The sequence below is a fragment of the Neodiprion virginianus genome, chromosome 5 (genome assembly GCF_021901495.1).
Source record: "Neodiprion virginianus isolate iyNeoVirg1 chromosome 5, iyNeoVirg1.1, whole genome shotgun sequence".
Classification (NCBI taxonomy): domain Eukaryota; kingdom Metazoa; phylum Arthropoda; class Insecta; order Hymenoptera; family Diprionidae; genus Neodiprion; species Neodiprion virginianus.
In genome coordinates, this window is record NC_060881.1 from 12,239,373 (window position 1) to 12,265,425 (window position 26,053).

At 44.7% G+C, this 26,053-nt stretch overlaps 1 protein-coding gene across 1 annotated transcript; it reads left to right on the plus strand.

The window, feature by feature from the left end:
* The first annotated feature begins 3,733 nt into the window (after window positions 1–3,733).
* On the plus strand, window positions 3,734–8,087 carry LOC124304981 (uncharacterized). Its single transcript, XM_046763852.1, has 3 exons — window positions 3,734–5,456; window positions 5,530–7,121; window positions 7,329–8,087. The coding sequence occupies exons 1-3, from the start codon at window positions 3,734–3,736 to the stop codon at window positions 8,085–8,087; spliced, it is 4,074 nt and encodes a 1,357-aa protein (XP_046619808.1).
* The last annotated feature ends 17,966 nt before the right edge of the window (window positions 8,088–26,053 follow it).

The following is a 26,053-nucleotide window of genomic DNA, read 5'->3' on the forward strand; positions in this document are numbered from 1 at the left end:
TGTTTAATCGTGTATCGCGAAGAACAAATTCATCCACACCGGATCGGATCACAAAATGGAACACAATTCTCGCTGCTCTTCACCGGCAACGGAGACAGTGGACTCTTTGATGTCTTGCAGAACCAAAATAAAATTCAGATAGTGAGTAATAAGTATGAAAAGTAACAATCAAATAATAGTAAATCTAAATATATCACCAAACAGTCAAAAGGACAGCCAGGATTTACGATGACAATGGAGAAAGGAGGAGTTTCAAGCAGCAGACAAGGCGATGAAGATGGTGGATGGTCGGAAGTATCACAAAAGAAAGAGGAAAGTAAAATTGTAAGTGCGAAGAACCAAATAAGCCATAGAATAATATCCATCAAATATTCGTATAACCAGGTAAGAGGATGACCAGGATCGATGTTGACCACAAGAGAAAGAGGTGTTTTGCGGAATGAACATCAATGCAAATGTAGAGGAAAAATAATATAAAGAAGGTGATCAAGTACCTGGGAGTGATACTTGATCGAAAGCTCGACTTTCGGAAACACACTCAAACAACGATTAGCAAAGTTAATAAAGCCATAGGTGCTCTGATGCCCATAATGGGCAGACGAAGCTCCATGAGCTCAAAAAACAAGCTTATTGTCTACAAAATGATAATAAGACCAGCACTGATCTATGCAGCTCCAGTGTGGGGAGGAATTATTTCCAACTCAACAATGGAATCGCTGCAAAGAGTTCAGAACAAATGCTTGAGATTAGCTCTCAAAGCCGAAAAATCCACTAAGATTGAAGATCTGCACAAGGAAGCCGACGTACCTATGGTACGCGACATAATCACAAATCAAGCCGAGAGCTTTTACGCCAACTTAGGAGTTAAATCCCCGGAGGACAGCCTTCTAGTGGATGCAGACTTAATACCGTACAAAATAAAACACAAACTCCCACAAACACAGTTCATTTAATACACTCATTACAAAAAAAAAAAAAAAACTAACAAAGGTGATTAAGGCAGGCAAAATAGCCAAAATCTTAAAATTAGAACAACAACGCAATTAAAATGCAAATCACATACACAACAAAACAAACATAAACTAGTACAATCTGGTAAAAGCTTATTATTCTATTAGCTAGGAACAGATAACTTGAGTAAAAACTATAATATTTTAACAAAAACTTAACATAATTACAATTATACGCCATTTCAGATTCATTCAATCAATCAATCTATCACCTATTGAGCAACCGCCAGGATAGACCATCGCAGACTTCCACGAGAAGACCCATACTTCCCGCATCCACGAGGAGCCGGACACCACGGACCCACGATCAGGAGACGTGGAGTACCCGTGCAAGGAATCCTCAACACAACTTCCCATCAAAGGAGGGCATTCAGCGTACTAATAAATCCTATTCGTTTTCAATAAAATAAATTCCTTAGATACCAGGGAGCCGTGTCTGAGTGAAGAACAGCATTGCGTCTGACCTCATAGCTCAGATACGGTGATCGTCTCACAATCCCCCGACCCGTAGGTAGGACACCTGAACCCGTAGAGAGTCACGGTCATAGCGACTGAAAGTCTTAATACAGGTGAAGGTACATTTGCGTAGAATCCCCTTGCCTTTAACTACCACGCTAGTAATATCCAGTCTTGCCATACGCAAACTGAATCACTATCAAAGTCCTTCTGCCTACTATGCTATCACTCACGTAATATTCTGTTTGAGTACTATCTAAACGAATAATTACAATATCAAAATCAACTGTCAGTGACGATTCCTCATTATCAAATACCGTCCCTCTGACGACCAGGCTATCACATAAATAATGTTGAGTCTACCCATAGGTAAACTAAACTACCATCCAAGTCCTTCCGACTACCGTACTAGTACACGAATAATATTCTGTCTTAGTTCCCACTAAACGAATCATTATCCATCACCAAAACCGACTAGTCAACGATCCAGAATAATCAAATACCGTCCCTCTGACCAACACGCTATCACGCAATTAATAGTCAGTCTTGCCGCAGGCAAACTTCATTAATATCAGAGCAAATAAGGAAGAACTATCCCTTCCTAAATTATCGAGAACCTCTTAGAGATTACCAGAAGAATAAGTTCACAACCTTTCATCCTGTCTCTTATCCCGCCTCACGGGAGCAAAACATTGACGTATAATTGCTATATTTCCTTTCCCGAAATAAATAATTTCGCATCACGAGTCAACCGCTCAGAGCGATCTATCTGTGCGTGCTTCACACTCACAGATCAAGTTTGACCCTCAACCGTTTACACGGCCTATGAGGATGGGTCTATTCCACTCGTGCCTGTGCACATGAGGGTGAGAAAACAAATTCTGAGGCTATCTCGAAAAACCAAGTTGGAGTGGTCAAACTATTCGGGCTGTTCCCGGAGTCAATCAGACAATTAACAAGCATCCTTCTCCACCTTCCTTCCGTGTCCAGAGACCGAATCCTGCAGCTCTATCCCAGAGACAGGAAACTCTCAAAACAAATATATCATTCGAGTATGCGCTAAATATGACACATAGCGTGTGTAGTTTTGGGCGAAACAAAGCCCGCGAATAAACTGTACGTCTCATTGGCGAAAGCGTGCAAACTCGAATCGTTTTAATATACATATATATATATATATATATATATATATAACATGTTCTTCTCGAATTAGGAATTAATGGCGAGTGAATAAACGGATGGTTTCTCTGTAAAACAAAGTTTTTCTTTAATCACGTTTTCTCTACAATCTTACAAACTTGATAATCAACAATATCTTATATTCTAGCTTTTAACTATTACCTGTAAAACAAAGAAACAACATTCAATGTTTATTTTCCACGCTGTTCTTTCTTTATTTCACTTCTGTTGTTATGTCATTTTATAGAGCTCTTCTTCGACCAACTTTTATCCCCACGTGTCTCTCCTTACGTAATGCCTCTCTGTCGCACAATCAGATGCCTGTTTTATCTACCCACACTTCGTGCGGGAGATTTTGAATTAAGAGATTGGGGGAGTGCAATGCGTCTACCTTACATATATATATACATATATATATATATATATATATATATATATATATATATATATATATATATATATATATATATATATATATATGTATATTCTCTTCTAAGAGCACGCGAGGATTGATCAGCCACACAGAGAAGGCCGATGAGCGGGGAGGGCCCGAGCACTCACCGCGGCAACGATACACCGGAACCAGGAGGTGGAGAGGAACCGCTCTTCACGGCATCGGACGCCACACCGCTTCCGCAAAGGAACAAGCGGAAAGGAGAGGAGCTGATACCATCGGACGGACGCCCGGGCTCTGAGGAAGAGCTGTTTCAACCAAGGCAGCTTGGGGAAAAGGCAGGGTGTGCACAGCGGGAGGGGCCTCCCCGGCAATCAGAACTCTCCACAACAGAGGATGAGCTAGGCGAGGGGGCCTCCTCGGAACAGGAGGAAGAGGGAAGGGTGCGGAGGGGCTTGCGCCCCAAGGGCAAAAAGAGGCGCAAGGCCACACCCAATGCAAAGCCCAGCGAGGGGCCGGGGGGATGGCGAATGAGGGATCGGAGCGGGACGAACCAGGTCCGAGCACGAGGCCGGCGACGGGGCCCGCCCCGCCAGCACCGACAACGTCGCGGCAACCCAAACCGCAGAGGAGAACGGCCGCGAGTTCGCTGGAGAGCTCCCCAGAGGGAGTAGGCCCACTAGAATACCGGGTCATGTCTGCGGCGGACCTAGGGGCTCAGATACGGGAATGGCTGGAGGAGACGGATGCCATCCGGGCCAAGTGTCGGTCCATCTCGGGAAGGCTGAGTGGCGACATAAAGAAGCGGCTAAGCTGGGCGAAGGAGGCACTGCTAACCCTTACAGGGAAGGCAGTATCGGCCTACGACCCTGCACCGCTGAGGGCGCGAAACACGGAGCTCTCAGCCCAGCTCCGCAAGGCTGAAAGGGAGAAGGAGGAAGCGCAGCGGGAACTCGCGGAGGTAAAGCGGGAATTAGAGAGAGCCAAGGAGCAGGCGGTCGACCGTAGCGTGACGACCTACGCCCGCGTGACCAGTGACGGGGGAGCAGGAGGAGGGGCGAGGGCCACCTCACGATCGGACAGAATGGGACAGGGCCGAGCGCTCACCCCGCTCAACGTAAGGGCTGCTAAAAGCAGGCACGAAGGCCTTGACCCAGCAGCGGAAACGCCGACGCCCGGTAGCGCTCCGGATTCGGGGCTACGACTAACGGAGGCCGAGCTTGGGCTACTCCCGGCCAGCCTTAGAGAAAAGGAGACAGCCCTTGAGCGGCAGCTGACCTCCATCGGTGAAGTCTGGAAGGAACTAAGGAAGATGTCGCGACAGATCCAGCTCCTGGGGGACATGGACAGAGGGAGGGCGTCGCAAACACCGGTTGAACCCGAACCCCCCTCAACAACAAGCGGGATAATCGAGACCCGCGGAGGTGCAACCGACACACCAAGGGTGGGCGGCGAAGACGGGTGGACAACCGTTGGTAACGGTAGGCGGAACCCAAGGAGGGATCAGGGTGAGGCCGCCAGAGCAGAGCCGCCAGCAGGGGCTCCCGCCGCGGCCCGGCAAACCGCCGCCAGGCCTACCGGCGGACGGCAACACGAAGGGAACGCTAACGCACAGGTGACCGTGTCTAAGAAGAACGCGAGTCGGAGGCCCCCGAGATCAGCCGCCGTGGCGATCAAGGGGACCGGGGACAATGTTAACTACGGGGAAATATTGCGCAGGGTGAGAGAGAAGATCTCCCTCACGGAGCTGGAAATGCCAGCGACCAAGATCCGGCGCTCTGCCAACCGGGGAGTACTGATCGAAGTAGCCGGCCCAGATGGAGCGCAAAAAGCCGACGTACTGGCGGCACACCTCGGCGAGATGACGAGGGCCGAATACGGGGACGCGGTTCGAATCTCGCGCCCCATCACCAAGGGAGAAATCCGAGTCCTGGGCATGGACGACTCCGTAACAGCGGAAGAGCTTGCCGCCATAATGGCTGCAACAGGAGGGTGCGGAATCGAGGCGGTAAAGGTCGGACCCCTGCGGGAGATGACCAACGGCCTGCGGAGCGCGTGGGTCCAGTGCCCGCTGGGAGCGGCCACGAAAATAGCCGCAAAGGGGAAGATACCGGTAGGATGGACGACGGTGCGAGTCAACCTCCTCGAGGCCCGACCGCGGCAATGCTTTCGGTGCTGGGAATTCGGTCACATTGGGGCGACCTGCAAGGCACCCAAAGCGCACGGGGCAGCGTGCTACAGGTGCGGCGGCGAAGGGCACCAGGCGCGAACGTGCACGGCGGCTCCCAGATGCGCCATCTGCGCAGAGAGGGGCGGCAACAGCGCGCATAGAATGGGTTCCGGACAATGTCCGGCAGTAGAGGAGCGGGGTCGGAGGCCCGCAGCGGTGACGAACCGAAATGGCCAGGCTGCCCCAAGTACTGCGAGTGTTGCAGTGAAACCTCAACCGTAGTTGGCGGGCCCGGGACCTGCTGGCACAACACACGGCAGAGACGGGGACGGACGTGTGTATCATCTCGGCGCCACCCACCGCCTCGGACTCGCCGCGCTGGGTCAGCAGCAGGGAGGGACGGGCAGCAGTAACCTGGGGGTCAGGGGACTTTCGGCAAGGTTGCCGGCTAGGTAGCAGAGGAGAGGGATACGTTTCCGTTATCTGCCGTCAGATAACGGTCATCTCCGTATATATCTCCCCAAACATCACCTTGGAGGATTTCACCGCACGCCTCGATGACCTAGGGGAGGCCGTCCGATCAGCAGACCGCAACCAGGGGGTAATAGTGGGCGGGGACTTCAATGCCCGCTCACCAGCGTGGGTCCCCACAGGCGCGAACCGTAGAGGAGAGATCCTGGGGAGCTGGGCAGCATCCCTCGGGCTCTGCCTACTCAATACCGGCGCAACGGCGACCTGCGTCAGACCCCAGGGGTGTTCAGTCGTGGACACCACCTGGGCCACACCGGGCCTAGCCGTAAGGGTAAGGGGATGGAGGGTTCTCACGGGGATCGAGAACCTCTCGGACCACCGGTACATCGCCTTCGAGGTGGTGGACCGTCCTCAGGCCGGTGAATCCCCGCCGAACAGAGGAACGACTGGCCGCCGTTGGAACCTAAACAAGTTCAAGGAGGAGAGGTTCCACGAGTCCTTAGCGCTACAGCTGGCGTGGGGACCGACTGGACCGGACCGGATGACGGCAAATGGGCTTGCCAGGTGGATCGGGCAGGCGATGATAGAAGCCTGCAACGCGGCCGCGCCCAGGTCCCGCCCACCTCCGCACAGGAAATCCGTGCACTGGTGGACCGACGAAGTAGCCGAGCTGCGCAGGGCCTGCATCCGAACTATGAGACGGATGACAAGGCGTGACCACACCCTGTGGGCGGGCTCGCTGTGGGAGGCGGAATACAAGGAAGCCAAACGCAAACTGCGAGAAGGGATCAAGGCAGCCAAGGCTCGGGCCTGGCAGGACCTGATCAGTGCAGTGGAGACGGACCCCTGGGGACTGCCGTACAGAATGGTGTTTAACAGGCTGCGGGGGTCCTCACCAGGATTGACGGAGACCCTGGACCCGGCCATCACCGAGGGGCTGCTGTCCTCTCTATTCCCGCACCGGGCTTCGCGCGGCGAAGACCAACGGGAGGAGGAGGCAGAGGCACGCGGAGAAGAGGGATGGCGAGACGAGTGGGCAGTGAGCCCGGAAGAGGTCCGCACGGCCCTCAAAAAGGGGGGGGGGGGGCAAAAAAACACGGCACCGGGACTGGACGGGGTGAAGGGGAAGATCTGGGCTATCGTCCCAGACGACATGGTGGCCCTCCTAGCCCAGTGCTACTCCAAGTGTCTACAGGAGGGGGAGGTTCCCCGGGAGTGGAAGACGGCACGACTGGTGCTTATCCCCAAAGGGGGGAGCATGGCGGGGGACCCGCTGCCAAAGGTCAGGCCCATATGTCTGCTGAGCGAAATCAGCAAGGGCTTCGAGCGAGTGGTAGTCGAGCGGCTGAAAGGGTGGATGGCGGAAAACCCTGCGGCGGATCTCGCAGAGGGTCAGTACGGCTTCCGGGAGGGCAGGGCAACGTGCGACGCGCTGCTGAGGGTGCGCGGATTTGTGGAGGGCGCGTGGTCAAGGGAGGGGGGGGTGGCCATCGCGGTCTCCCTAGACGTAGCTAATGCCTTTAATAGCGTGCCGTGGGGGGCCATACTGACGGCCCTAAAGGACAGAGCGGTGCCGAGGTACCTCTGAAGGGTGACGGGGTCGTACCTGAGCGATCGGGAACAACGGGACGCTATCCCGTGCGCGCAGGGGTCGGTATTGGGCCCACTCCTGTGGAACCTCTGCTTCGACGGGGTCCTTCGGGTACGCAGGGAAGAGGGGTGCGACGTTCTCTGCTACGCGGACGATACGCTGGTTCTCAGCTCGGCGGGGGACATGGCTACCGCGATCGTCTTAGCTGAGGTCCAGGTGGCGACGGTCGTGAGGCGGATTAACCGCCTGGGGCTGACGGTGTCGGCCACCAAAACCCAGGTGGTTGCGATTACCAAGGGCCGGGAATGGCGACACTGGGCAACGCAGAGCCCATGCCTCAGGGTAGGGGGGGAGGCAGTTGCGGTAAGTAGCTACATGCAGTACCTGGGAATTACGCTAGACGCCCGGCTCAACTTTCGTGAGCACTTCGCGCGAGTGGAGAGCAAGGTGGCGAAATCGACGCGTGCGTTATTCAGGCTGATGCCAAACCTGCGGGGACCCACAGAACAGAGGAGGAGGCTGTACGCGGAGGTGATATACGCGATCATCCTCTACGGAGCTCCAGCGTGGAGCGACGCGACGTCTGACCGCGCCGTTAAGCGACGGCTACAAAGAATGAAACGTACGGTACAGATAAGGGTCGCATCGGCGTACCGTACCGTATCTCTGGTAGCAGCATCCATGCTGACGCGATCACCATCACCGGTGTTCGCGAGCGCCATCATGAGGGAAAAGGAGCAAGCTGAGCGGATGCGCCAGCAGGGCCTAGCGCGCGCGGCGGAAAGAGTTTCCAGCGACACGGGCTCGGGGGGATAAAGGAGTTGCGCATCTCCGAAATGGGAAACAGGATGAGGGGTGGCGCAAGCAGGTCCCGGTAACTACGGGTAGGGGCCCGGAAGGGCTGGCGGGCCCTTGGCCGGCGGGCCTCCCCTCCGCCCTCTGCGGTATGGCTGTGGTGTGTGCGGGGCGGGGGTGCCGATCTCGGAGGTTGCGGGGGTGGAGGCGGGCGGGGGCGCTCGTGGCGTCGTTGACGATAGGATAGCAGGTGACAGGTTAGAAGTATCGTCACGGGCGCCCGTGCTCCGCCTCCTTCCCCTTTCCCCTCTACTTCCGCCCCCCGTTCCCCCCCCGTGGTTACTGCCAATATGGGGGCGGAGAAGGACGGCTTTGCTGGTGCTTCTGCTCCCCGGCGCCCGAGGGGATGGGCGGCCAACGGAGGGGGGCAAAAACCAAGCCGCTGGCGCAGGGAGGCAGCGTCCGCACGCTGAGCGGCTCCAGCGATGGAGCGTCAGCCAACAGCGAGAAACCGGAGCTGGTCCCGAGGCATGACGTGAGCCAAGCATCGTGAACCGAGCGGATTGGGAGGGAGGGGAGACGCAACTCCCAAGCTAGGAGCGAGCGCATAGGCGCTGAGGTGCCGGGAGACCCCCCGAAGTTATGCTTCGGTGGTTCCGGGGAGTCTCCCATCCCGTACCAGGGTGGCCGGTGGGTTTTTAGTGGGGGCGGGTCCCACACTGCCCTGCGTTTCTTGCGTGAAACGCAGGGTGTGCATAAGGCATTTTCCCATCGTAAAAAAAAAAAAAAAAAAAAAAAAAGACGGCAGCTACGATTTTCCGTATTCTCCCGATTTAAGCTAACCGATACTTCCTTCTTTACCTTATCGCTATTATTCTACCGTTTATTGTACCGCTATCGTTATCTATCGTTTATTCACCACCCTCTACCGTTGTAATACCTTTAGCTTCATCCTTTCCGTTAAATTACCTTCCCTCCTTATTTTCTCTCGCTATTTCCTTTTAGTCTATTTTGAAATAAATTCAGTATTCTGTGCCTGAAATCGTCCATTAAGGCTTCTGGCTTTGTATTGTATCGTTACGAAGTTGCTCATGATTTCCATTTTCTTTCTTATTGTATTTATCGTTTCGTGGTTGCATCGTATGATGCCGATTTTGTGTGAATCATGGTCCACGGCTTAGAGTTGCGGTAAGCCGCCGTGTGACTGCATGATTTCAGTAATTAATAATTTCCGTGTCTGAGTGGCCTCGTAACTGCCGAATAATGAATTCTTTTGTATTTATGAATTTTCTGATTATTTATGAATTTCTATTAGTCTACTTCTGTAGTTTCTATCGTATTTTGAGCAGAATTGGGCAGCAGAAATTACTTTCGTCATTTCATTACCCGTAAATTACAATTACTGTGAATAACTGTAATATTTAGTAACTGATTATAATTGCGGGAAATAATTATAAATTTTGATTTACCAATTACAGTTAGTATAAACAATTGTAATTTTATGATTATCAACTACAATTACTCGAAATAATTGTAATTTTTTTGTTGTCAATTAAAATTACTTGAAAAAATTGTAATTTTTTTGCTAATAATTACAATTACTTGGAACAATTGTAATTTTTCTGTTATCCATTACAATTAATGGAAATGATTGTTTTTTTTTTATAAATTTCAATTGTTTTTCATAATTTATTTGAACAAATTACCTTTGGAAACGTAATGTCGAATTCTCAACATAATTTCAAATTCCGAAAACATCGGGAACTTCATGGAGCTTACATATTCACATTGACTGGTCAAGCAAATTATTTAAACAAATTAATTTTTCAAAGTGATGTGAAATCCTCGATCAGCTACCCAAAAAACTTTGGTAACCATAGCCCATTCACATATTGACTGTAAAAGACTTGTTCCGATCACACCATTTGAATACTCCAAAAACGGAGTAAATTTATTTGTCTATTTGTTATTATTTCACAGGAATAACGTTAGAGAAAAAAATTCAATTGGACCACATCGTGTGGTTTACAATTACTCAAAAGAATTTTAATAATGTCTGATTTAATTACAATCACTGAGGATAATTGAAATGATTTCTGATCAAATTCCAATCACTGAAAGTAATTTTGATAAACTTTGATTAAATTCAAATTACTCAATGTAATTTTAATGAAATCCAATTCAATTACAATTACTGGAAATAATTTCGATGGACTCTGAGTCAATTACAATTATCAAAAGTAATTTCACCGAACTCCGATTCAATTATTATTACTGAAAATAATTTCAATGGCATTCAATGTCATTAAAAATTATCCTTAGTGATTTGTAATTGTTAATTTTTTATTACAATTTTGCCCAGCACTGATTTTGAGCCCTATTGGCTTCCACCTCGGTTTCATAATTTTTTTTAATACTAGTGTGTCTTGTATTTTATTTCTGGAATTACTTATTATATTTTTATACATATCCTGCCTATTGTATCGTATATCGAGTTCCTTGGAGTATAATCGAGCGTAGAATTAGCCTTTAAATACTACCGCACCTTTTTCTATTGCTATTGGCAATCTTATATTATTTTTGCTTGTTATTCTTTTCTCTGTGTCTTTTCGCAGTATCATATTCCCTTTTTAATATAAGTTTTGCGTATAATTCTTGATTCTTTTTGTACTGAGGTGTATTTAGTGTATTTTTTTATTTTGCGAATTCTCCGAATTTCTCACTCTCTCATAATTTTTTATTCTCTCGAAAGTTACGTTTTAAGATTTCTTTATTTAATTCTTCGGGTCCCTAAATATTGTAGATTATTGATTCTATCATTAATGAATAACCCTCCCGAAAATTATCTCTCGTACTTGACCGTTAAATCTAGTCTATCGTTTACGCTACCGATTTTTTGTAAATTATTAATGAATGTCAATCGTTCGCACTGGTTAGAATCTATGGTGAATTCGTCCTATTCTCCCGTTATTACCTCCCGAGCTATCGTTATTGTGTTTTCTACCGATTGCAATAAAGTTCTCACTCTCGTTTTTAACTAACCGAATAATAATTCGCGTAGCGTCATTTGCAACTTGGGTAAGATCACGTCACCCAGTGACATGTAGTTTTAAGTAAATTCTTGCATTATATCGCTTCTCCCGACCTACGCTCATTTTTCACTGTTAACTCTCGTCTTTCGTTTCAAAGCTATCGTTTAATTCTATTCTACCGAAATTTCTGTGAACAACTATTGCCTGTTTTGTAAACTACTGCTATCGATGCCATATGATTTGCCTGTCGTGAACCTGTAAACTACTTGACAATATATGACTTATTGACCTGTTCTTTTTCCCTGACTTGTGGTTATTCTTTATTTTCTTCAATTCTTTAATTATCGTTAGCTGCCTTGAATACCGCCAATTTACCAGTTTGTGTGAGTACCTGAGCCTAGCCAGCCAAACAACGGGTTCTCTAGTTATTTTCTGTATGGCGTCGTATTGTTTTCTTGATTCGTATTATTGTTTGAAAATTCGACGCTACCATGTCTGGCGCCCAACGTAATCGATTTTGTTATAGCTTAGTGTTCAGAATAAGTAGAGAATCGCGCCAAAGTGTCAACGGTAAGTACTCATCTGAGGGTAACAGAATTTAGCATTGCAGCATATGTATTACTAAACCTTCTCAAGCATTTTCTCTGCTGACATTCGACATTCATGTGAATTAATGTGCAATGCCTTACTTTCATATGAACCAAATGACCTTTGGGCGTAGAAGCGTGAAACTGACAAAACGAACATTGAAACATCTCTGACTTATTTCTATGGACGACGACTGCAAATAGGTAACTTGGAAAATTGTCATAAAACTCCTAGTTAAAAGTACAAATAATAATAACATAAGCATCGTAACAAGTTCCATGATTTAAGATATTTGTCCATCCCATTTGGTCTTAAATTTGTAAAGGCTTTACTGTATTAAATATCAGATGTGTTCGCTGGCCGGAGAATACCGGGCGTTCAACACGTGGAAGCTCTTGAAACTTATATCTAGTGCTTTGAGAGCGGATGGAAACTTGTACAGTATCGAATCGATTCACACGTAAGAACTGTGCATACTCTCCAGAGATGGACCAACAACAATTACGTAGGTTTGAACTGTCACTCCAAGGCTCGTCAATTTTTGCCTTTTGGTTTCTTGGGCACCCTCTATGTCTCCTCGGTGCTAAAAAAAAGTTCTACGTGTAAATAATCCAAGTATAGAAGATAATGCGAAGTTATTACGAGTAAACTATTAAATAAAACTGTAAACAAAAATTGATATGAAATTTGGTAATGCGCATGCGTTAGATTCGCTCAATAATTAATAAGTGTGCAAATGTGAAGTTTACGACGGAAAATGTAGACTAAATTTTGTTTAAATAGTTTTATCTTATATGTATTTAATCTTTCATTGAAAAATACTGAACCGAAACTTGAGCTCATATGATTTCCTAACTTTGCTCACCTTAACGTGAATGATTATACGCTCCTGGGATTCAGCAATAGATGGTTTCCAGTGTTGAGTCTTGTAACGAATTCTTCCTTTTGGTGGTATCAAATATGGCAGGACAAATAGTTAAACAACTGCTCCGCAATATGTATAGATAAATATTGTGACGTGGATTTTTCCCGCTCCTCGGTCACTCGGAGAAAATGACCGAGAACTTACCGCGTGCACAATAATTTGGCGTCCACGATGTTCCCTGAACCTGCAATAAGACCGCGAAATTTGTTGGGCGCCTGGCGTGGTCAACACGCCTCGAAATCGGTAATACGATATACCGCGACCATATGCTCGGTAGCTCAGTACCACGGAGAGGGGAGGGGTAATCTTTGGGTAGAGAGAGATACGCCACACGTACGTTGACAAGTTATTTCACAAAGCAGCGAGAAAGTTAAACAGTATATTTCAAAATAGTGATAATACGAAAAAAAAATTAAAAATAATAACAATACTGCGGACGCTTGTCCTCGCGATCCCAAACGCAAGCGCTTAGCTTACAAAAAAAAGAAACGAGCCAACAAAATAATCAATCAAGAAGAAGAAAAGAAAAAAAAAAGATGAAACAAAAATATGAAGGGATCCCGAAGACCTCTACAGCCTACGTGCGCCAGTCACTATACTACTCGTGACCGCTAATTCACACACTAAAAGAAACCAATGGCAAAATCGGACGCGACGCGCTGCTCGCGAACGTCCTTTACAAAACGGCGCTGATCGCCAACTTAATACTAACTAATTATTCAAAAAAAAAAACTAAACTGAGGCGAGGCTCGTCGCGACACCCACGACCCTCCTCTAAGAACGCATATTTTTATCAGCGCGCACCCGAGCTTTACTTTCTCTGCGACGGCAGGACGCAGTCGCGAATTCGAATGCTCCCCGTGTGACGGCTCGCGACCTACACGAGAATGTAGGGTGTACCGGACGAAGTAAAATGACCCCGTGTAACGGACTTCGGTTACACTCAAACTCGAGGCAATAATGTCTCGGCTCAACCCGTGACTCGACTCGATTTCCTGGATCCCCCGAAATTAACGCTACTCCCTTACGCGCAACTCAGGCTACGGTCACCAAGCAAATGTATCGGCTAAAGAATCTCGAGTACAGTTGCTAACGCCAATCCTCACTGGCTATCCGTCCTCGGCAAGCCTTTTTAATAATGATCTCTCGAGATTTTCTCGCAAGAAGGTTAACAGCGCTTACCGCTCCACATCCAATGCACGAACGGGCCCACTCCCTCGTGATCCCTGGTTGTCATTTTCCGTACCCACGCTACCAACGAGAAAAGAAACACGCAAACTAGCCTAGCTCACTCGCTCGCTACGAACGCCAGAACTTGTGTGATCTCGGATGGTCGCAACGCCGATCTCGTCACGCTAATTTTTCGTGACGTCATCAACCTAAGAATGCGCAACAATCGATCGGTCATCGATTTTGGGGATTGCGCAACTTGCCGCGCACCTGTCGTCTCTACGCGGCGCAGAACTTAAGGCTAGATCGCGATGTCGTCGCCCGCGCAGCTCTACGTAGTCCTGGGGTTGGGCGGGGTGGTGCTCCCTCGTCGCTAGCTGGTATCTCGCGGTTGCCTTGGTCGGGCGTAGGCGGGGTGAGCGGGGAGGCTGCGGCGCGCCGGCCGCCAGCGGGAATCGCGTCCGCCTTGGATTCCCGCGCTGCAGGGATCTGCGTTGCCTCCCCCTCCGCAGCCTCGGTGTCCTTCCCGCGAGATCTCCGTGGTTTCGCCTTACCTCGAAAGATGTTTAGCGTCGAAGTTGGTCGCTGGAGGGTAGCCGGTGCACACAAAAAAATAAGAAAAACAAAAGCCTGTAATATCTTGGTCGCAATGCGCTATTTCGTCCCTGTCGAAGCTCGGGTGCGTGACTCCAGTTTTGGCGCTCTCTAGGAGTATTTCGCGACTCGATTTTCTAAACCCTGATTCCAGGATCTCGCCCAGGGTTCAGGGAGTCTCTTGTAACGGGCAGGCCTAACCGAACTGCCACGTTACAATATGCAATCAGTTACATAGAAACTAAAAACTATGGATGGGTGAGTAGTACAGGTTGAATAGTTTCTTACCATTCGGTAGGTTTTCCTGATTACGTAGTTCTAGTAAATCTAAAGCGTTTTTTACCTTAATCAATTCTGAGTCCTGCCGCCAATTCTTGATTTGTTGGAAAAAATTCTCCCAATTTCCAAATGGAGCTTCCTGATTTGTATCATCATAAATATGAGTGAAGTCGAGATCTATCAAGGTGTCATCCATAGGACGTTTGAGAATTTTCCATTCACCCACCAAATCAGCAACACTTTTCAGAGCAGCATTACTTAATACGTTGTGGCGCACTGATGCAGTTTTCTCCCAATGTTTTAATACAGTTTCCCAGGGTTCTCAGTTGTGCTGTAGTCACAAGGTACTCTGCTGAATCTGTTCTACATGTACAAAATTTTCGTAAAAGTTAAAATGAAATATTTTTAAATTTGTCTTTTTCGGACCAAAATATGTTACTTGATAAAGCAATTTTGCATAGATGTCTGACAAAGGTATTGATCATGTTGCGAACCCGATTTGCAAACATTCTCGAAACACAAGGAATTGAATTACTATACGGTAACCCACGAATTGATTGATTCATATAATCCAATGCTCATAGTTCAGTAGTATAAATTTGATATAATATACATATTACAGTGTTACGTATTTAAGATATTGACGAATCCCCCCGCCCCTCGTTCATCAAATTAACCTCAAATAGTTCAATAACAATTGCCTAATTTTTTCAGATTCCTACCTCAACTCTAACACATGCCACCGACAGCATGGATTTCCTCCATTTATCTGTCGGTGGCACGTCTTCGAGTTAAGGTAAGAATCTGAAGAAATAGGAAATTGTTTTTGAATTATTTGAAGATAATTGGGGGGAGGGGAGGTTGAAGAAAAATCATCAACACCCTCATATACGATAATATATAACTCACCGCTCGATCGAGTGAAAAGCATTTGGAAGCAAATTGACTGTAAAATTATGAGAAAAATGGTGAAGATGTTATTAATGTCAAAAAATTACAAACCTGATGTCAATTCGATACTGATCTCGCTTGTGCAGGAAGTAGATGAATCGTATGAACCAGATATTCTTTTGTAATTTCATAACTTGTTTCTATATTTGTCGACCAATTTCCCGCGAGACGGTATTGGTTTCTGGGTTCAAGAAAACCGTTTTCTCATTGGAGGAATGTGATACGTACTTTCAGATTCGTTTGAAAGCGTTCTACAATATTGCTGGCAAAGTATGCAAAGTCCTGGTTTTTTAATAAGCTGCAAAATTCAAAATGATTGTACTATTGTGCTTATTATTTTCAAAGTATGTATAATGTACGAACGATGTTCGGAAATATGTTGAACGTAATTTTAAACTAAACTATCCAAAAAAAGGTGAAAAAATGAGTATTCATATAAGGTATTCTACGCCAAAATAACTAATGTCTGACCCTCACCATTTTTTATTTGATTCAAATTTCTTTATACGACTGTTATAACTCAAAAATGGATTTCTGCATTTTCCCACAGTTTCCTCTGAAATCTTTCTTCATTCAGAAGTATTCAAACCTTCGCAAAGTTCTACCTTCATACAAATTCTCAAAAAACTGGCAAATATTCCAACTTTTATGACAATTCTTTCCAGTACGGCCCTATAATGACGAGGGGAAAATAGCTTGCTGAATTGATGTGTCAATGAATTATTTATAATTCATGTAAAGTGCCAGAATCATCTCTTTAAAATTCGAAAAATAAATGAAATGCAATGAAAAAATTAAGTTGTGTTGAAAAAAAGAATTAACTTTAATTAACAGGATATACAAAAAAGCGATTTGAAATTTTTTAAAACTCACTTGAATTACAGTGACTTATCGAGAATCATCAATAAAAAATCGAAAGTCATAAATTCGAATGCATTTTAAAAAAAAAAAAAATTATTAGTAGTATGGCTATGAGAGTCCTACACGCAGATTCCGGTTACCGACACTTACCGACCAAGCCGCTCCCCGCAGCCCACCAAGCTGCTCGTCGCAGCTCAGACTCAAACCCTTTTCCGCTCCGCGCACCCCAGACGCAAACCCTTTTCAGCGATGACGTCACAGTCTGCCGTACCGAAGGTCAAAGTCTGTAGTGCTCGCCTGCCGACGGTAGAGGGCGCAGCGGGGGGGGGGGGGGGGGGGGGGCGAGAACTTTTTTACCGTCCCGCATTCTTCTCCCACGATAGGACTGCTGATGTGTAACATTAACCACTCCGAATTCCTTTCCCGGGGTAGGACTGCTGATGTGTGACGTCAATCACCTCACATTTCTTCCCACGTTATCAACCACGTGACATTCCAAAATTAATAGTTCCGAGAATCGTGTTTCACTTATTCGGATGTCGGTTTGATATCGACCACGTGACATTTTTTGGCTTGTAACTGCCGTGTGAACTCAACGATGAATTTTGGACGGGTTCAGACAAGACCGGAGTGCAAGGTCGGCCGATAGCTGCGGTACATTCAGAGCCAAGGATCTACGGTGTTGGGTTACTATCGCTCAGGGAATGCTAAAAGGTGCGCGCGCATCCGTACAGCTGCCCTATAAAAAGGACGCTCATCACTGCAAACGATCATTACGTCACAACCTGTCAAGTATACGTGAGGAAAAAGCTCAAGATGGAATCCGCGAAGAGTTTGAGATTGATCGATATTACGGAATCAGCGTTCAAGATTTTGTCGGAAAAATCGTCGCCGGCAGAAATTGCAAAATGGATTCGATTCGGAACCCAAAATATCAGGCTTTTGAATAGAATCTTACGCAACAACGCCTCAACGATCGGGGAGAAGACAAGAATTTTGACTACAATTGGAATTCTGAAATCGTTGACAGTCAAATTTAAACAATTTCAAAAAGTGGGTGACGGATTACGAAGCCGACGAAGAAGCGATCGAGTACGGTGGGAAGATTTGGAATCAGCTTTCGAGAAGAGAATTCGAACTGGATCCATCGTCATTTTGAAGCATAAAGATGTGGAGACATTTCTAGAAGACGCGAAGGTATTAGCTGTGACGAGACTGAAAAACGCTCTGAAGAAAGACAGGAGCTTGAAAGCCAACGTTATCCTGGCTTGTAAATTTGAACTTAGAAAAGATAATCGCACGGTAGAAGAGATCAAATTTTTTAATACGAGAAATGAAATCATCCTCCAGACAACGGATATAAACGAATGGTCCATCGAAAACGCGACGGAGCGTTTGTTGAAAAAGGTGGAAGATTTCCAGGAAAAGGATTCAGGCTGGTCGCTGACCGAAATAATCAATTTGACTGTGAATATCAACAAGTACGTGCCACTACGAGGCGGTGTCTTCACGTACACCCCGTTACCTAAGCATATCAGTGATAAAGCATAGCTGTAGTAAACATCAGAAACAACGACTCTTACTGCTTTCTTTGGTCGGTCACCGCAGCTCTGTTCCCAGCCGACAACAACCATCCTAACGCGACCAGCTCGTACCCGCATTTCAGCTCAGTGCTACGTTATGATGGTATAAAGTTTTCTATGTCTCTAGACAAAAACACCATTTAAAAATTTGAGAAGCTTAACGGTCTTTCAATTAACGTTTACGGTATAGACCAAGGTGATCGAAAAAAAGTGAAATAGTACCGATTCACCTGAGTCAGAATGAGTCTGATAAACCTGTGATTCATCTTTTGGCAATAGAAACTGAAATCACTGACGATGACGATGATGATGTAGATATGGAAAAATATGAAAAAAATAGAATCTTTCATTTTACTTGTATTCGAAATCTGTCTCGATTAACAAGTTCTCAAATTTCTGAACGCAATGGTCGTACTTGGTTGTGCGATAGATGTTTGACTTACTTTCATTCTGAAGAGTGTTTAACAAAGCACAATGTAGATTGCACGAATTTAAACAAAACCAAAGTTATTCTACCTACAGAGGAGAAAAAAATTCTGAAATTTAAAAATTTCAAGCACAAAGAAACCGTTCCGTTCTGCATTTACGCAGATCTAGAATGTTTACTGCAACTCACACATGAAAGTTTTGGGGAAAATAGAACAATTTATCAGAAGCATCTCCCGTATAGTATAGCTTACTATCTGCATTGCGCGTTTGACGATTCGCTTTCAAAATTCAGAATTAATCGCGGAGAGACTTGCGTTCAATGGTTTGGGAACGAGTTCACGGAATTGTCACATTCGTTAGAAGTTTATTTCAAAACTGTTGTACCGATGAAACCGCTCAATTTCAATCAAATCAACGAATTTCATTCAACGACAGTGTGTCACATTTGTGAAAAACCGTTTACACTCGCAGACGTGAAACATCGTGATCCATTTCACGGGAAAGTACCGTGGTGCTGCTCACCGAGGTTGTAATCTAAATTACCAAAATTCGCACACTATCCCAGTGATATTCCACAATCTGTCGGGTTACGATTCACATTTTCTGATCAAAGCACTGGCTACATCGTTCGAGGGCAGAATTAAGCTTCTACCCGTAAACAAAGAAAAGTACATTTCTTTTACAAAATATGTCGAGGGGACAGATATAAAGTTTAGATTCGTAGATTCGTACCGTTTCATGCCCAGTAGTCTTGAGAAATTAGCAACGTATCTCGGTGATGATCAGAAATCGATCACACGAAAATTTTATCGTAGCTCAGATAAATTTCAGTTATTGACCAGAAAAGGAGTGTTCCCGTACGAATATATAGACAGTTGGGAGAAGCTCGAGGACACACGGCTACCATCCAAACAACAATTTTACTCAAAATTAAATGATCGGGATATATCAGACGACGACTATGCACATGCATGTAAAGTTTGGCAAACCTCTAACGTTCAAACTTTGGGAGAGTATTCGGACTTATATTTACAGACGGACGTGTTTTTACTAGCCGACGTTTGTCAAAACTTTCGACAGAGCTGTTGGACGACGTACAAACTGGACCCGTTACATTACTACACAGCGCCCGGTCTGTCGTTTGATGCAATGTTCAAATGTACAGGCATCGAACTCGAGCTTCTCACCGACATAGACATGGTTATGTTTATCGAAAAGGGTATTCGTGGTGGTGTCTCACAGTGTTCGAACAGATACGCAAAGGCCAACAATAGATATATGGGAGAGGAATTCGATCCTGAGGTCGAAGAATCTTATCTCATGTAGAAGAAGATTTATCTTGACCTTGGAGATTTGTTGATTAAAGTTATTCTTGGATATGAAGGTCACAACTCAAAACACTTTTTATCGTGTTAACGTTTCGGCCCTGGTGGGGGCCCTCCTCAGAACAATTTTATTCAAAAATATCTGTCACGAACAAAATAAAAATGATATACAAATAGGTTTGACAAAGTAAGACATGTTGATGTAACTGATATGCAAAGGTGTTGAAGAAGTATAAAAGAGAGATTACCTCATATGTGATAACACTTCCGATTAATTAATGCGTGTTGATAATTAAGTATAAATAGAACAAATAGGCAAAAACGACAGAAAACGAAACACACTGCGTTCGCGACACGTAACTCCCACGAATTCATATTTATAGTTGGTATGTTAAAAGAATTAAAATGCACAGCCGTTATGGTTGAGTCAGAGCACATAAGCACAGTGGAACGTCTAATGTGTAGTGGGAAGAGGTCGATCTCAATAGTTATCAGAGCAACGCAGAGTCAACGGGTTAGACAGAAAAACAAAAATTTTTTTTTTTTTTTTTTTTTTTTTTTTTTGTGTTAAGAAGGTAAAATCGAGAGCAAGCTCAGTCGGTAATGGACAAATTACGAAGGTCGTATCACAGAGGTGTAAATATTGCTTAGGTGTTCTATGTCTTGTTTACGGTTGACAGAATTAGGATGTGCTACGATATTGCACATTTCCAACAGAAGCCTATTATAATACAAAGGTTCGACATCAATAATACTAGCTTGAGAATAATTAAAAGAGTGGTCGAAATCGATGGCATGTCTCGTCAATGCAGTATAATTATCCTCGTGTTCGTGGATGTTGCGTCTATGTTCGGTTATCCTGGTGTGTAGTTGTCTACTAGTTTGACCTATGTAAGCCTTGTTGCAATGATTGCAAGGTATTTTGTAAACTACACACGAGCGATTGACCAGGGGTAAGGGGTCTTTACCCGAATCGAACATCGAGGATAAATCATGTGCACATTTGCCCACAAATTGAATTTTGTATTTAGAGAATGTATGAATGAGAATGTATACATTCTCTAAATACAAAATTCAATTTGTGGGCAAATGTGCACATGATTTATCCTCGATGTTCGATTCGGGTAAAGACCCCTTACCCCTGGTCAATCGCTCGGGTGTAGTTTACAAAATACCTTGCAATCATTGCAACAAGGCTTACATAGGTCAAACTAGTAGACAACTACACACCAGGATAACCGAACATAGACGCAACATCCACGAACACGAGGATAATTATACTGCATTGACGAGACATGCCATCGATTTCGACCACTCTTTTAATTATTCTCAAGCTAGTATTATTGATGTCGAACCTTTGTATTATAATAGGCTTCTGTTGGAAATGTGCAATATCGTAGCACATCCTAATTCTGTCAACCGTAAACAAGACATAGAACACCTAAGCAATATTTACACCTCTGTGATACGACCTTCGTAATTTGTCCATTACCGACTGAGCTTGCTCTCGATTTTACCTTCTTAACACAAAAAAAAAAAAAAAAAAAAAAAAAAAAAATTTTTTGTTTTTCTGTCTAACCCGTTGACTCTGCGTTGCTCTGATAACTATTGAGATCGACCTCTTCCCACTACACATTAGACGTTCCACTGTGCTTATGTGCTCTGACTCAACCATAACGGCTGTGCATTTTAATTCTTTTAACATACCAACTATAAATATGAATTCGTGGGAGTTACGTGTCGCGAACGCAGTGTGTTTCGTTTTCTGTCGTTTTTGCCTATTTGTTCTATTTATACTTAATTATCAACACGCATTAATTAATCGGAAGTGTTATCACATATGAGGTAATCTCTCTTTTATACTTCTTCAACACCTTTGCATATCAGTTACATCAACATGTCTTACTTTGTCAAACCTATTTGTATATCATTTTTATTTTGTTCGTGACAGATATTTTTGAATAAAATTGTTCTGAGGAGGGCCCCCACCAGGGCCGAAACGTTAACACGATAAAAAGTGTTTTGAGTTGTGACCTTCATATCCAAGAATAACTTTAATCAACTTATCTCATGTACTTTGACGTTAATAATTTGTACGGTGCTGCTATGAGCTTTGCTTTGCCATACAGTTCCTTCGAATGGTTATCAGACTTCGGACAATGCGACGTTCTTACCATCTCAGACGATGCGGAGTTCGGTTACATACTGGAGGTGGATTTAGAATATCCTGAGAAACTGCATGAAATTCATAAGGATTTACCACTGTGTCCGGAGTACTACATACCTCCGATCTCGAATAGTAAGCAACCGAAATTGACGCCCACGCTACTTTCCAAGAAAAACTACGTTGTTCACTACCGCGTTTTGAAACAATGCTTACAATTAGGCTTAAAATTACTCAAAATACACAGAGTTCTCAAATTCAGACAAACCCCGTGGCTCAAAAAATACATAGATTTGAATACCGATTTGCGCAAAAAATCTCAGAACGAATTCGAGAAAAATTTTCACAAACTGATGAACAACGCAGTTTTTGGCAAAACAATGGAAAATGTTAGGAAGTATAGAGATGTCAGACTGATCACGAAATGGGATGGAAGATACGGTGCTAGAGCTACCATGGCCAAACCCAATTTTCACAGCTGCACCGTTTTCGGCAAAGATATAATTATCGTTGAAATGAGTAAGACGAAAGTCTAGTTGAATAAACCATTGTATGCAGGTTTCTCCATCATGGATCTGGCCAAAACATACATCTACGATTTTCATTACAATTACATTAAGCAGAAATTCGGCAACCGAGCAAAATTAATGTACACGGATACCGACAGTTTGATTTACAATTTTACCGTCCCCGACATATACGAACACATGAAGGAGGACTTGCACAAATTCGGTACGTCTGATTATCCGCTTGACAACGTTTACGGAATACCTCGAGCAAACAAAAAAGTTCTCGGCTTGATGAAAGATGAGAATAATGGAAAAATAATGCTGGAATTTGTAGGATTAAGAGCTAAACAGTACGCATTCCGAGTCTTGGGAGATGAGAAAGACAATAAACGTGCCAAAGGTGTCAAAGGATCAGCGTTGAGAAAAATAACTTTCAACGATTATTTGGAATGTGTTTTGAACCGTGAAAATCTATCCTCGAATCAGCATTTGATATTCGGTCGAAAGCACGAGGTATACACCGTATAACAGCAGAAAGTAGCACTGAGCTGGAATGACGACAAGCGGATCGTGTTTCAAAACACAACCGACACGCTTCCGTGGGGCTACAAGCCTGCACACTTTAGCTTTGTGATTTATAACTGTACAATGATGTATAAAATATTATTATGTAGTGAATAAGAACGCTCCGAATTATAAAAAATTGTACAACGATGCATATGTCTGTCGATTGTATAAAAAATAAAGACGCATACTTGTTGTGTGTCGGATATAAAATAAAGAGGGACATACGTTTTTACAAAAAAATTCATTTATTCAAAAGTTACATGTCCGATTCGTTTATCCAACTGTTGTGTGTATTGTCAAAACCTAACCATTTAACGTATATTTTTCTCCTGCGCTTCTTGAGCATCTTCTCCACCAGATAGATATCTGGATACTTAACCTTGAGGAGCTCTTGTTCGTAGAAACCACCAGCGATGGGTTGATCTCGGTAGTCTTTGAGCTTGTACGTCACAGGATGAGTATTTTCTACTCGACTTATAGTGAATATTTCAGTCGTCCAATTGGGAGTGTAACCTTTCTTGAAGACATTTTTGAATTTGCTGATTCGAACTTTGTCGCCAGATTTGAATTTTGCCGATACAGTAGGTATCGCTCGAAGCCCTCCGTACGCCTGACGTAATAACAGCCTCTCGTTAGCAACGGTGACATCCGACGGTTTCATTCTTATGGTTCGGTGTTTGACGTTGTTGTAAGCCGAAACCAAATCGGATAAGATATCGAGCCACTTGTAGCTTCCTTGTATGCTGAACCGTGTCCACATTTCACCTTTCAGCGTGCGATTGAAACGTTCACAGATCGAAGCCTTCAAATTACTGTACGTGGAGTAAAGTTTGATTCCGTAGCGTGTCATAAGCGATTCGAATTTCGAGTTGTAAAATTCCGTTCCTCTGTCGACGTGTAAATTTTTCGGTACCCGTCCTTGGACAAGCACAGATTCCATTGCCTTCGTAACATCATCTCCAGACTTGCTCTTTATCAGTATGGCCCACGCATACTTTGAAAAGATATCAATGACTGTGAGCATATACTTGTCACCTTTGTTTTGTCCAGCGTACGACGTCATATCAACAAGATCCGCCTGCCAGGTCTCGTCGATGCCGCGCACGTCTACACGTCGACGCGTGTAATTCCGGCGTGCAGGCTTATGCAGTTCCGTCACCAGTGCTTGCTTTTTCTCGTTCATATTCCAACGCTATTAGTCTGGTGTCCAATTTGGAAATGATTTCCGCGTTTCGAATCGACAAGTCTCTGTCTGTTTTGAAGTCTGTGTAGAAGGTATCCGAAGCTTTCTTCGTGGTGATCTCCAAAGCTTCGATCATTTGATCGAGGTTGTCGATTTGTTTTTGCAGCACGTTGAATTTTCGTCTCAAGGTTTTTGAAGTTACAGCATTGTTCGGCTCTGCGGGATCTGCAACGTTGCACAGTCTCTTGTTCCGTATATCGTAATGCCCGTCCGCTGTTATTTGAAACCCGACACCCGGAGGACCGCGAGTGCTCGCGTTCGTTGCGAGGATTATGTTTTTAAAATTTTCCCGATCTCCGGCGCTCACAGAAGAACCGTCAGGCTTCTTTTTTAACAAAAGTTCCAGCAAACCCTTCGTTTTCGGGTAACGCGTATCGCGTATCGCCGATACGAATGTAGTCACTCTCAAAAGATATCAACGAATCACCAATCATTAGTCCGTTTGAGAGGTTGCGTACACCGTACACGTTGTCCAATTCGCCTTTTGTCTTCGCATCTCTCATCAGTGCAAAATACTCGTCCTCGATTTTCTCGACCGGTGTTTCTACGATTGTTTCATCCCCCGCTGAAGCAAAGGAATCGTCCGTTTCCGAGACAGTTTCATTTTTCGTTTTATTTTTCATCTGCTTTATTTCTTCTTTAATTTCTTCCACCTCTTGTTTGACAGGTTTGGTATCTTTTGTAACATTCACCAGTTCTTGCGCCGGAGTCACTACTGGTTTGAAGACGTCAGTCAATTTCTGAGCCGTAGATTCCTTGCCCGATTTGAGCAATCTCTGTTTTCGGCGAATCGCTGCACTTGCTTGAGCGATCTGATGTGGGACATTCATTTGCTCGGAAATTTCAGAGCTCTGCATGTTGACGCAACTGAGTCTGCAACACTACTGCGTCTCTCGCTCAAGAACGTTAGATTTTATTTGTTTTCCAGACTAACAAAAAAATCGAATTCCCTCCTGTATCGTTCTTTGTTGAGCGCACTGTTTTTGTCCATCACAAGAAACCCGTACTTCTCACCGTTCCAGCATGAGGAGCACACACTTTTAAACTCTGTGTGAGACATATCGGTGTTCACATGGTCGTTGTATACGTGTCTCAGGTTCATATCGTCTTGTTTGAATATCACGAGTAAGTTTACGTTGTCGCGCACGAGATGTTTGGGAATACGCGCGTAAGTCTGACAGAGATAGAAACAGTCAACGTCGTGATGTCTACCCATGCAAAAGTAGGCTCTAATATTGTCCTGCTTCTCGCACGCTACATCGTCAAATATGATTATTGAATTGGGCCGTGCTTCTTCCGGTGAAATCACTTGCTCACGCTCGGTAAACGCAAAATACTCCGTATTCTTAACATGGTCCAACAATTGTTTCAACAATTGGTATTTAGGTTGGTTGAGAGATTTCGAGTAGATGTAGATATTTTTGAATCTGAGTCCGTTGGGATGGGTTATAAGTGTGAGCAACGCATTAGTTTTACCACAATTCGACGGTCCACAGAATATTGCACGTACACTGTTCGGGAGTAATTCACCGTGCCGTTTGTGCCTTTTGACATTTTGTTCCGAAAGTTTGTCAAAATTCATCACGGGAAGCTTGGTAGGTTGTTTCTCAAACCGCATCTCGGACATGACTGATGTGACGTCCCCAGGAGAACGTCTACCATACATATATTTTTTCCTACTATCATTTCAGGACTGTTGTTCTCTCACCTCGATCATACTATTATATTATAACACGTACTTACATTATACCTAAGTTATAAGCATAT

Excerpts from the sequence above, each read along its gene's own strand:
- LOC124304981 (XM_046763852.1), top strand. The coding sequence starts at position 3,734 with ATGTCTGCGGCGGACCTAGGGGCTCAGATACGGGAATGGCTGGAGGAG. Across the intron at positions 5,457-5,529 it reads AAATGGCCAGGCTGCCCCAA|AGACGGGGACGGACGTGTGT; the intron begins GTACTGCGAGTG and ends AACACACGGCAG. Across the intron at positions 7,122-7,328 it reads CGTGCGACGCGCTGCTGAGG|GGGTCGGTATTGGGCCCACT; the intron begins GTGCGCGGATTT and ends CCGTGCGCGCAG.